At 32.5% G+C, this 12,923-nt stretch overlaps 1 protein-coding gene across 1 annotated transcript in view; it reads right to left on the minus strand.

Annotated features, from left to right (window-relative positions):
• The window catches only part of DCAF10 (DDB1 and CUL4 associated factor 10), a 40,556-nt gene that overhangs the window by 25,814 nt on the left and 1,819 nt on the right, over nucleotides 1-12,923 (minus strand). Inside the window, exon 2 of the mRNA XM_039856339.1 lies at nucleotides 2,914-3,027. Coding sequence (XP_039712273.1) covers nucleotides 2,914-3,027 — 114 coding nt within the window. The remainder of the gene's footprint in view (nucleotides 1-2,913; nucleotides 3,028-12,923) is intronic.

Below are 12,923 nucleotides of genomic sequence, written 5' to 3' on the forward strand. Positions count from 1 at the left end.
TTCTCCGGTCTGAATTGAGATGTGCTCTATGTGTAAAACATACACTGGAATTTGAAGATTTAGCATCAAAAAAATTAAACTATTTCAATAAATTTTATACTGATTATATGTTGAAATAATATTTTAGACATCCTGGGTTAAGTAAAACATTATTAAAAATTAACTTCACGTTTCTTCTTTTTTAATGTGACCACTAGAAAATTTAAAATTACATATGTGACTAGAATTCAGTTCTATTGGATAGTGCTAATCTAGAATTTCAGTTTTAACTTTGTTTCAAATGTACCCTCCAACAAAAACAACTCTAAATTATCTTTCTGTTATTAAAAATTAATAACATTTACCACTTCACCTAATTATTAAAGTTCTTCATTCTAGAATAATAGTTTACCTGGATATGATACGGTATTGCCTCAGTATTTAAGATATTATCCCATTTTTTCCTACCATCAACTGTTGCTGATGAGAAACCTTCTATTAGTTTAATTATTGTACCTCTGTAGGTAATTAGACTTCTAACTTTAGTGGTTTTTAAGATTTTCTCTTTGTCTTTGATATTTTAGAATTTCACCATAACCTGTCTAGATGTGGATTTATCTTGATTTTTAGCCTACTTGACATTCTAGAGTTTATTTTTGATAGGATTCATGTCCTTCTTTAATGCTAAAAATTTTCTCAGCGTTCTGTGTTTTCAAAAAGTAGTTCTTTTTGAAAGATCTTTGCATCTTCTTTTTTTTGTAAGTCTTGTATATAGTTGGAGTTTCTCAATTAATCCTGTTTTTTAACTACTCTTTCATATTTATATCTTTTTTCTGTGTTCTGGATGAATTGTTTAATACTATTTCTAACCCATTAATTCTATCATCAATATTTAAAAGGTAAATTTATCCCATCTATTGAGTTTTATATACCAACTACGTTTTTAATTTCCAAGAATTCTAGTTGGTTCTTTACTACATTAACCTGTCTTTGTTTCATCTCTTTCATTTCATAAATTTTGAGCTCTCTTTAAATGGAAAGTACCCCTTACCGTTTCTTTGAGCATCCTAAAAATGCTTTAAAGTTTCCTCTAATCAATGGAATACTATGCAGCCGTTAAAAAGAATAAGATCATCCCATGGATACTAATATGGAATTATTTCTAAATATGTTATTAAGTGAAAAAGCCAAGGAATATAATAGTATGTGTAGAATGCTACCATTTATATAAAAGTGTATGTATGTGTGTTTATATATGCTTGGACATGCACAAACTATCTCAGAAAGGATAGTAAGAAATTGGTAATAGTGGTTACTTCTGGGGAGGGGAACTGGATGGCCAGGGGACGGAGGTGGGAGATAGACTTACTTTTCACTGTTTACCCTTTTGTACCTTTGAATATTGTACCACGTGCATGTATAACCTAGTCAAAAAAAATAAATAAAATAATTTATTTTTAAAAATAAAGTCTTTGTTGGACTACTCCATAAAATTAATTTCATCTAGAGAAAATGCCTGTTCTAGCTGCTGGTTTTGTTATGACATTAATGTTAGATGTCTTCATGAGTTTTGGAATTTTGGTTATAGGCTCATTTTGAGTAGGAAAGGTTTATAATTTTTTTTTCTCTCTCTCTTCCTAGTTAATGGTTTTATAGTTGCCCCCACTTGGACTTCTGGACCCCTAATCCACAACTAGACCTTATGACATTAAGGCCTCCAGTTTCATGATAATATTGGAGCTATCACATATATACATTCAATCATTAACTTAGCAATGGCTCCATTAATTCATGAGGCTGTGTCTTTACCAGCTAAAACCTATAGCCCAGGGTAGTAAATAGCTTTTTCTTTCTTTCTTCAGCTTTTCATGAATGAAACAGGCGTTCCACCCAAAATCCTGGCTTCATGTAGTAGTTCTGGATCTGGTTTCTGCCTCACATGAAGCATTTTAGTACTTTTGATTTTTGATAGGAGACAAGTGACTGCATGTCAGTACCAGGCTGAAACCCAGTAAGCCTGTGATTTAAACCCTCCTACTAGCTTTGTGTCTGTGTTCTGTTTCTGGCCCACAAAGATGTTTATTGTTGTTGCAGAGCCTAGCTATATCTTTTGTTATTTAATCATTTGTTCTGTGTTTGGAACATAGGAGTTGCATTAAAACTCAGTATGTCACCTTGACTAAAAGTAATTTCCACATTTTTTTTCAACATTAAAAGTAATTATTATAAAAGTATTATAATCTCTTTACATAAAGTTTAGAAAATAGAAAATTACTCATAATCCATCCATTCCAACTCATCCACTGTTAGCATTTTAAAATATTTCCTTCTAATCATTTTTCTTTTGCATCATGTCATATCGGTACAATTTTTATTATTTTAACCTATATTATCCTAAGGATTTGTCCATGTTGATATATAGACTTTGTGACCATCATTTTAATGACTGCATATTAATCCACCAAACTGTTCAACTGTCATTTACTTTCCATATTGTTGAGAATTTAAGAGCTTCCAACACAGTATAAAGACTTTCTCTGTGTTTATGTGCTTTTTCCCTTCGATAGTTTGAATTTCGGGGGTGGTGGTGACACAGGCTAAGTAATGGGACTGCCATGCCATAATTCTATACAGATCATTAGCTCAAACGCATTAGGACTATTTTAATACTGGCTGAGGTTCATAATAATGACCATGATTAAAAGGAGAAAAAGAAAATCATATGGAAGTGAAAAATCCATTTCAGAAAGATTCTAATCCAAAATAGTTAACAAGTTTTATAATTAAAGAGAAGTTTCACAAAGGAAAAGATTCACAATTCACAAATGTGCATCATCTAGCACTGATAGAAAAGGCATTACAAATTTTCATGAACTTCCAAAACAATATTTTGGATCACACTAATAAAGTTCACTTTTTCACTATAATACTAACCTGATATTATTCACACAGTCTTCATGAGCTTCAGAAAGTGTTTTTATGTGCTTTGATGATATAGGGTCAAAAAGCAGAACTTCAGTCTGTTCACAAGCAACTGTTAGCACTGACCTGAAAGCAAATGACACATTTTTCTTTAATTTTCTAGCATTCTCTAAATAGTGATGTTCATTTATTTATAATTACACAAGCTATAAGTGAATAACTTCTTTTTGCCCATGTTAGTAGCAAATATTTAAAATATTGACATTATCTGCTATTGGCAATATTAAGAAATGATACTCTCATACATTATGGTATAAACTGTGGTAACAGCTTATATTTGGAGAGTACCAGTAGCTAACAAAATTTTAATGTGCATACTTTTTTGACTTAGTAGTTTTTTTGGGGGGAATTTAATCTAGAGATATAATCATTCATAAATATAAAAAAGCATTTGTAAATATATGCTTCATTGTAAGGAGAAACTGAAAGAAAACTGAATGTACATGAAAGAAGGAATGATTAATTATATAAGTCATGGTACATACTACTGCGCAATATGGTGCAACATTTAAAAAGGGATAGCTTATGGATAGATATGAGAAAAGCTGGTTGCAGAAAAACATGCATAGATGAGGCAACTTAGGGGAAAAATCATATGTAACAAAATTATGTATTTAACAGTACTTATTAAAGATCTGAAAAAGATCTGGCATATATCCTACGAGTTAGATACAGTCAAACAATCTTTTCTTTTATGGCTTTTTCAGTATTATCTAGTTTCAACCCTTCCTTATTACAAAGTTATATTATTATAAATCTTTTATAAGCCCCATTTTGATTTCTGAAAATCTATTGTCTTTTATTGACTTTGATTAAATCTAGTTTGCTATGGGCATTGCTCTTTCACATTAAATCTAGCATATAAAATTCTGAGTCTTTGAAACAAATCTTCCCAATTTATAGTTCCAATAACAAATGGAATTTTGTACACTTAAGACGAAATTGTATATGATAGAATTTTAAATAGTTAAACTCTTCTATTCAGAACAAACTTTTTAGATAAAGTGGGAAAGGGAAAAAAATCTACTAAATTAAAATTTTTTCCAGATTTAATAACCATGAAATTGTCTTTTTTAAAGGGTGTCTGCATAAACCTTTTTTGAGATACCTGGACTTCAAAAGTTTAATAATTTGTGCTAGTTGATCATCATAAGTAAAAAATAATTCAAATTAATAACTATAATTTTAGGAAATGTAAGTAAAAACAGCAACTTCTTTTTGTTAGTCAAAAGTCATGGAATGAACTTTTCTCCATTTCGTTCATAAAAGTAAATGAATCAATGATTCTGGGAGTCTTAACATTGTAAATAAAAGATCTATAAAACAGATAGTCATTATTTTTGCTTTAATCCAATTATAATCTATTTTTGTACACGGCATGATTGGTAACTTTTAAAAATGTTTATCATGAAGGGAAAAAAAATGGCGTAGATGATAAAGACTCTGATCAAAGTTGTGACGGAAACAAGGAGCAGTAGCAAGGAAAAATCGCCTGGAATCTAGAGGAACAAGCAAGCCATATAACTAGGGAGAAGTCCAAGAAAGCACCCTGCAACCGCAGAAGGTAGGACGGGGCAAGGACACTGGGCTGCCCAGTCCCGAGCGGCTGAATGAGACGGAGGCTGTGGCAGCAGCAGCGGCAGAATCCTCTTAAAAGGGCCACAGATTTTCGAGGTGATGGACCTGTTCACTCTGAGCACCAGTGCCGATTTGGCTGCGCACAGGGGGCACCAGAGACTTACAGGGAGACATTGTCAGAGTAAGGGCCTAAGGGAGACTCACTCTGTACAGAAGTGCTGGCGGTATCAATTATTCCCTGCTGAGCCCTCCCCCACTACCAGTGCGCCAGACACAGCGCCGCCATAGCTGTGACATCATCACATAACAGGTCGCTCTGCCCAGAGGATTCCCCGAAACAATGCCTCCCCCAACTCACGGCTCCTCCCAAGCTGCATCCTGGTATAGCCTCAGTGGGTCAGATGCTCCTTGCTGAGCAGCACCTAGACTCACACTGCAGACAGCTGGCCTCAGTTTCTGGTGTGGCTTTTTGAGGCAACTATAAGCACATCATCTGTGGATTGCTTGTTGCATCTTAACAGGTGGCCCTGAAGGGGCACAGGCTGGGGATAAATTTGGCCTGCAGCTAAACCCCTCTCAGGACTATGCCACCGGACACCTACTTCACAAATCCATACTAATAAGACTGGGAGACTTAGGAGCTTTGCTTAGTACATAGAAACAGACACAGAAAGGCAGCCAACATGGGAAGACAAAGAAGCAGAAACTATATGAGAGAACAGAATAGAGATCCAGATATAATGGAGTTAAGTAATCTAACAGATGCAGAGTTCAAAACACTAGTTATAAAGATGCTCAATGAACTTTTGGGAAGTGTAGATAAATTCAGCGAGAACTTCAACAAAGAGATAAAAAACATAAAAATGGAAATGGAAATTATAAAAGGGAATCAGTCTGAAATGAAGAACACATTATCTGAGATGAGAAGTATATTAAATGGAATAAACAAAGGAATAAACAAAGTAAATAAAGAAGAGGATCACATGACCTATCTAGAAGACAGGAAAGCCAATCAGGACACTCAATCAGAATGGCAAGAAAAAAGATGCCAAGACTATAAAAATAATTTAAGGAGGATATGAGACACTATTAAGACTCCAAATATTAGTCTGATTGGCGTAACTGAAGAAAACCAAGATGTTGAACAGCTGTTTAAAAAAATAATGATGGAAAACTTTCCTAACCTAGTGAAGGAAATGGACATAAAACCTCAGGAAGCTCAGAGAATTCTAAAAATCAGGGATCCAAAGAGGCCCACACCAAGACACATCATAATTAAAATGCCAAAGGTTAAATACAAAAAAAAGAATATTAAAAGCAGCAAGAGAAAAACAAATAATTACCCATAAGAGTGGCAGCTGATTTCTCAAAAGAAACTATGCAGGACAGAAGGCTTGTCAAAAAATATTCAACAGGATGAAGACCCAGGATCTACAACCAAGAATAATTTATCCAGCAAAGCTATTATTTAGAGTTGAAGGACAAATAAAGAGCTTCCCAGACAAAAATAAGGTAAAGGAATTTATCACCACTAAGCCAGTATTACAGGAAATGTTAGAAGGACTTCTTTAAGAAGAAAAAACATGTATCAAAAACAGAAATAAAGAATGGTAACAACTACATTCCTATCAATAAGTACTTTAAATGGAAAAGAATTAAGGGCTCCAACCGAAAGATAGAGTGGTTGAAAGGATAAGAAAACAAGGCCCCTACATATGAAAAGGAAAGGGATGCTAAAAGATATTGCTTTGATGGACCTAGAAGGTATTTAAGTCAGACAGAGAAAGATAAACACTATATGATTTCACTTATGCAGAACCTAAGGAATAAAAAGAACAAACTAATTCAAAACAGACTCACAAATATAGTGGACAATTTGGTGTCGGACAGAGGCGAGAGAGGGGTTTAGGGGGCTGGGAGAATGAAGTGAAGGGCTAAAGAAGTACAAATTAGTAGAAGATGGATGGTCACAGGGATGGAGAGCACTGCATAGGGAATGCAGTTAGCATTAATACATTGGCTAGGTAGAGGGTCAAGGGAGGGAGGGTGCAATTGGGGGGATCATTTTATGAACTATATAGATGTCTAACCAATGAACTGTATACTTGAAACTAAATTAAAAATTAATAATAAATAAAATCTATTTTAAAAATTAAAAAAATAAAAATGTATATAATTTGTCTCAATACCAAAGCCTACACTTTTCTCATTGGTTTTGAAATGCCATCTTTATGATATATGTTTTGTTTTTGTACTCTATATTCTATTCTATGCAATTCCATCACATCATTTTAATTTCTAAAAGGTTTATAGTATATTTGATATGTGGCAAGGCAAGATTGCTTTATTGCTTTATAAACATTTTAATAAACATTGCTTTATAAACATTTTTGGGGGGCTAATATGCTTTCTCTTCCAAATGAACTTTAGATATAGCATGTCAGGGCTTACTAAAATATCTTATTGGTATTTTTTATTGGGATGTCCTGACTTTACAAATTAATTTAGTAGAATTTATATCATACAATATTGCATCATTCCATCAATAATATGCATATTTTTCCACATATTCAAGATTTACTTAGCAAGAGTATTTTGGCAATTCTCGGACCTTTGGACATCCTTATACATTTAGAATCAACTTAACAAGTTATATACACACACACAAATCCAGATGTGGATTTTAATTGCAATTGTTATAAATCTATAGAAAAGCTTGCATAGGATTGACATCTTTACAATATGGGGTATTCCAATCCATGAACATGACATATCTCCATTTACCATGGAGATTCTCCATATGGGTCTTGCCTACTTTTTGTTAAGATTTATTCCGGGGTACCTGCCATTTTTTAAAATGCTTTTATAAATGTTCTTTTAAAAATTGTACTTTGTTGCTGGTATACAGAAATGCAACTGATTTTTAAAATATTTATCCATCGATATTGCTATTTTAATACTTTATCTGTAGGTTATTTTTGTTTTCTTTATCAGTAATCATCATCATCTACAAACAATTGCTTTTTTTAATAATTTTTTTCCTTGCTGCACTAGTTAGGACTTTTAGTACTATGTTGAATAGAACTGTTAATATAGCAGGCACTCTTGTCTTATTCCTGATCTTTAAGAATACATTCACCATTTCATTATTAACTACAATGTCTGCTGTAGGGTTTTTTTGGGGTGGTGGTGGTGGTGGTAGATTCCTATTATTGGATTAAGGAAGTTTTCTTCTACTACAAATTTGCTAAGTTTCTTTATTCATCAATATATGTTAAATTGTATAAAATACTTCCTAACATTTATTGAAATTATATTTTTCCTTTAAGATATTAATGTAGTGGTTTACATTAATTTATTTTCTAATGTCAAATCAACATTTCATTTCTACCATATTGCTAGATTCATTTAGCTAAAATGGTGTGCTCACATCTGGCTTACCTCCTTTTACAGATCTTAGCCTTGAAATTTCTTCATTGCCTTAATTCTCTAATCTTTTCAAAATAAGCTTTTCATATCTTACATTAAATATTTTACATTTTCTCTAGTTTTTCTAATTGTTCTCAGAGGGTTGGTCCAAACCACTTACTTTGCTACTTTTGGAGAGCTAATCTCTACCTTTTGCATCTACAGTTATATCCCCTTTTTCATTCTTAATATTGTTTATTTGGGCATTCTCTTGATCAATGAGTGTTTTTCAATTTCATTTGTCTTTTCAAAGACAATTTTTTCTCTCCGTTGGGCATTTCTATTGAATTTTAAATTTTCACCAATTCTATTTTTTATTACTGAATTTCATTCCTTCTCCTTTTTTCAGATTTACTTTGATATTATTTTCAGATAACTTCACTATTCTTTTTTCTTGAGATAGATTCTTAGCTCATTAATTTTCCTTGTCTTCCTTTCCAGTTTATTAAAGACTATAATTTTCCTATGAGATACTGTTTTACTTATATATATCCTACAATTTTTGAGACACATGGTACTTCCATTACCATTTAGTTCTACATATTTCTAATTTCCATTATCACTTCTTTGGCCCATGAGTTAATTATAAATGTTTCTTAACTTGAAAACACAGGGATTTTTTTTTTAGTTATCTTTTTTGTTATTAATTTCTAGCTATCATATTGTACTGAAAAACTGTACTCTATGATACTCTTAAAATATGTGGCCTTGTATGTGAAAATTTTGTAAATTTTCCTTGTGCATTTAAAAAAAACAAGCTTGAGGTAGTTGTTATATATGGTTGTGTGATATTAAAAATTCAATAGTAATATAAACTAACATGAATAAAACTAAAAACATTTTCTTAATAAACTATAAATTATAAAAATGCTTGCCAAGTGCTATTAGTTAGAACTTAAATTGTTCATCGAATTATTCTAGTAATTTCCATCATTTATTAATTTTTAAAAATTGTAGTCATAATCTTGTTTGATACAGATACATTTGCCTGAACCATAGACATAGGAAATTGCATGAAGCCCCTCCAAGAACTTCCACATTAAATAGGTAGTCATTAAGTAACCTGTAGTCTTGACACGTTAAAAAAAAAAATCACTCTTAACATAAGCAGAATTGTTCATGCGGCTGAGTTCTTTTTAACTTTTGCTGAAATAAGTATATATTTTTTTAGCCTTTACAATACTTGCTGTTAATTTTGTATATTCACTATGTATTCAATTATATTAATAACTAAGTCATAAAAGTAATTTATTGATATATCATATTTAATTATGTCAAACCTAATCCTTCAAGCTCAGATGAGAGGTGATGTAATATGGCAGTTATGAGTTTAAGCCAGAATACAAATCCTTTTATTTGATTACCTTTCTGCTTCTCAGTTCTCTCAAATGTGTCTGGTAGAGAGATTTATGTTGGCAGTGATTTTCATTAATAAAATGAGTGTTATTAATGCCCATGGTGGGCAGGCATTCAATGAGTTTTGGCAAACCTAACGCACTATATAATGGTGAAATTTAATCAGAATGATAAAAATTAGGGTTCTGCATCCCAGGAATTATTCATCTGTAAACCATCTCCTTAGGCCTTATTCATCTGCTAAGGATTCTATCCTGCCATGGAAGTGCATGCTATGCCAAGAGTCAATATGTTTAGATGGTGCCTGCAATAATGTTCTAACTCTCATCTGACTGCTTTCTTTTCTCTGGATCTCCCCGGAGGCTGCAGTTCCCCTCAAATGATCATGTGAAAGTAGTGAGTGACTGAGAAAGACAGGCTGCCCTACACTATAGACAAGCTCAAAGGTCACTGGGCCTTTGTCAATGGATTTGTGTGTGTGTGGGCGGGAGGTGAGGTGGGGTAGGGGAGTACCTGGCATGGGTGAGGAGCAATTATAATAGATGCTATAGCCCTCCCATGAGATGTTTGTTGGCAGCTTGCTGTGCCAGTTCTTAACTCTTAGATGCTATATAAAGGGTTATTCTGGGAGGTCCCATGGAAGGTGCTGAAGCATTAGGAGGGAACTCAATGGGCTTGGGGCAGTAACTATTCAACTACTATGGACATATATCAATATTTTAACAACTGGTACAGCTGAACCAATGTGTACTAGCCGAATATCAGGCTTGAATGCAGTATTCTACATATGCTCTTCAGAGCAAGATTTTAAGTGGTGTTGTTTATATCTCGTGTATCTTTATGTTTATATTTAACTGAGGAACACTATGATGTATATATTTTAAATTAAAATTGATTCAAGTTCAGAATTGTTTTATCTTCCAGGTGAATTAAGTTTTTATTATTTTGACATGACCTAATATTTCTAGTAATTTTTTGCCTTAAAGCCTATTTTGTATATTAATATAGCTTATCAGCTTTTTGTTTAAAATGTTTCAATAATCTTTCCCTATTCTTTTGAATGTTTAGTGCTTCTATATTTATTATAATTAGTAATATATGGATTTATTTTCAGCCATTCATTGTGCTTTTTATTTATATTATTAAACTTTTCTATTTTTTTCCCCTTTCTTCTTTTGGAATTCTTTTCCTTATTCCATATTTTTCCTCTACTAGTCTATAAATAATATATTCTTTCTTGTCTTTTGGTGGTTATCTTGCAAATTTTAATATGTATACTAAACTTATTAAAGCCTATAGTTAATATATCATAATTCTCCCTCAAAAAAATCTTAAGAAATTTAGAACATCTCTTCATAATTTATATGCTATTATTGTCTTCTATTTTGGTTCCATCTCTGTTAATCCCAAAAGGCAAAATTAGTTTTACATACATATTTTCCATTTTCTTTGTTCTTCATTCCTTCTAGCATCTCAGATCTCCCATCTGAAAACATTTTCTTTTCTTTGAACTCAGAATTCTGTTATTGAAGGTCTGGTAGCAAACTCCTCAGCTTTGATTGAATATGTATTTATTTCATCTTTGTTTTTGAGAACAAAGAACCCATCTTTGCTGAGTATAGATATCTAGATTAGCAGTTATCTTTCCTCTGACATCGTCCTCTGATTTACACTATTATTAATGACTAATTGGCTATCACAATGATCATGGTTACTTCTTTGAAGGTCTTTTTTTCTGTAGCTTTTAAGATTTTATATTTGTCATCATGCAGTTTCACTATGTGTCTAGGGAAGATTCCTACTTGGGGGGTGTTGGGCTTCTTAAATCATGGCTTAGTACTTTTTCTCAATTCTGGAACGTTTTCAGCTATTGTCTCTTCAAATAGGTTTTTTGCCTCCCTATTTACCTCATTTTCTTCAGGAACTGACCAAATATATGGTACACTTTTTCTCTCTATGCTTCATGTCACCAAACCTTTGCATTTTCAATTTCTGTGTCTCTCATCTGTTTTCTGGATAATTTCTTCACTTCTATTTTCCAACACACTTATTCTCTCTTCAGCAGTGCCTAATATGCTCTTATAAAGGAATTGCTTGAGAATGGTGATACACTTATTCTGACAATGTTGCTATTGCTTAAAACATTTTTGGAATTTTTTTAGAAATTATCTTCTAATTCATGAGTCCTTTCATTTTTTTTTTTTTTAGGGCAAATTCTTTCTATTCTGGTCTCTATTAAATTCATAATTTTAATTCTTACCTTCAGTGTCACTCCTCCTCTCTACTGAGAAGTCCTTGTGACAATGGTTATGGTACCCAGTAAAGTTGATTTAACTCATATATAATTGAAGGATATGAGAAATTATTTCATTTAGCAAAGATATGTAATTTTTTCTAAGAAATTACTTTAAATCTTATAAAAATTTTAGGTATATTAGTAGATGTAGCAAGATATTAAAAAATTAAGACATTCAACTATTTTCACTTATCACCTTAGCACAGATGAAAAAGAATGGCAATGTGCAATGTTGGCAAGCATATAGGGAGACAGGCACTTTCATATGTATCTGATAGGAATGAGAATTGGTCCAGTCTTCACAGAAGACAACTTAATAGGTATCCAAAATCTTCATAATCTTTAATTCATTTCAGGGATTTATCATAAGGACATAAATCTAAAATATTTGTTTATAGAGGTTTTATTTAAACTAATGAAAAAATTTAAATAATGTTGCAGAAATATATTTATTAACATAGGTAATTCACAATATAGTATATGAAAAAAAGCAGGCTACAAAACAGCATGATTCCACGTTTATATTAAATTAACATATACAAAGAAAAAATTTTCTTGGATATCCAGTTAATCTCTGAAATCATAAGTTTTGTTTAGCTTCTTTATGTTCATTTGTTGCCTATGTTTTCTATAATGAGTATTTATTAACTGGGTAATTAAACATTATTGAATTATTTTAAGTATTAGAGTACCTAACCACCTTTTACAAAAAATGTTTCTATGGGAAAATGTAGTACAGATCGAAAAGAACTATCAGTAATATATTCCTCACTCTAATATCACTGGCAATGGAATTCCTTCTTCATAACTCATTCTATTCCTCTCATCCTCTACCTAAAATCCCACCTTCAAAGAGTAGAAACAGCTACTTCTGAAGGCCTGACAATAGGTAGGAGGTAGGGAGGAGAGGAGCTGGGATATGGAGAAGAGAGGAACTGAATATTTATGAAGAATAATTGATATTTTGGAAGGACCTTGGTTGGAGGAAGGAGAGAGGAGAGGAGGTTCCATGAATAAACTTCAGCAAAATAGTTTCTCCTCTCACCAATTCTCCCTGTACTCAGGTGCACATTCATTGCTACAAGTCTCACCCAACTGCTATAAGGAGCAGCCCAGAGATCTCAGCACCAAGTGTAAGTAGGAAGAAGCATTTGCATCAGTGAAATGGAGTAGGGTGTATCTTGCTCACAGTGATTCCAGATTCTGTTGCTTTGTTCCTTCCTTAGCATATTTTAGGTCTTTCTTTAGCAAAATTTTTTGTTTT

Source organism: Pteropus medius, unplaced genomic scaffold, assembly GCF_902729225.1.
Source record: "Pteropus medius unplaced genomic scaffold, Ma_sr-lr_union100, whole genome shotgun sequence".
Lineage (NCBI taxonomy): Eukaryota > Metazoa > Chordata > Mammalia > Chiroptera > Pteropodidae > Pteropus > Pteropus medius.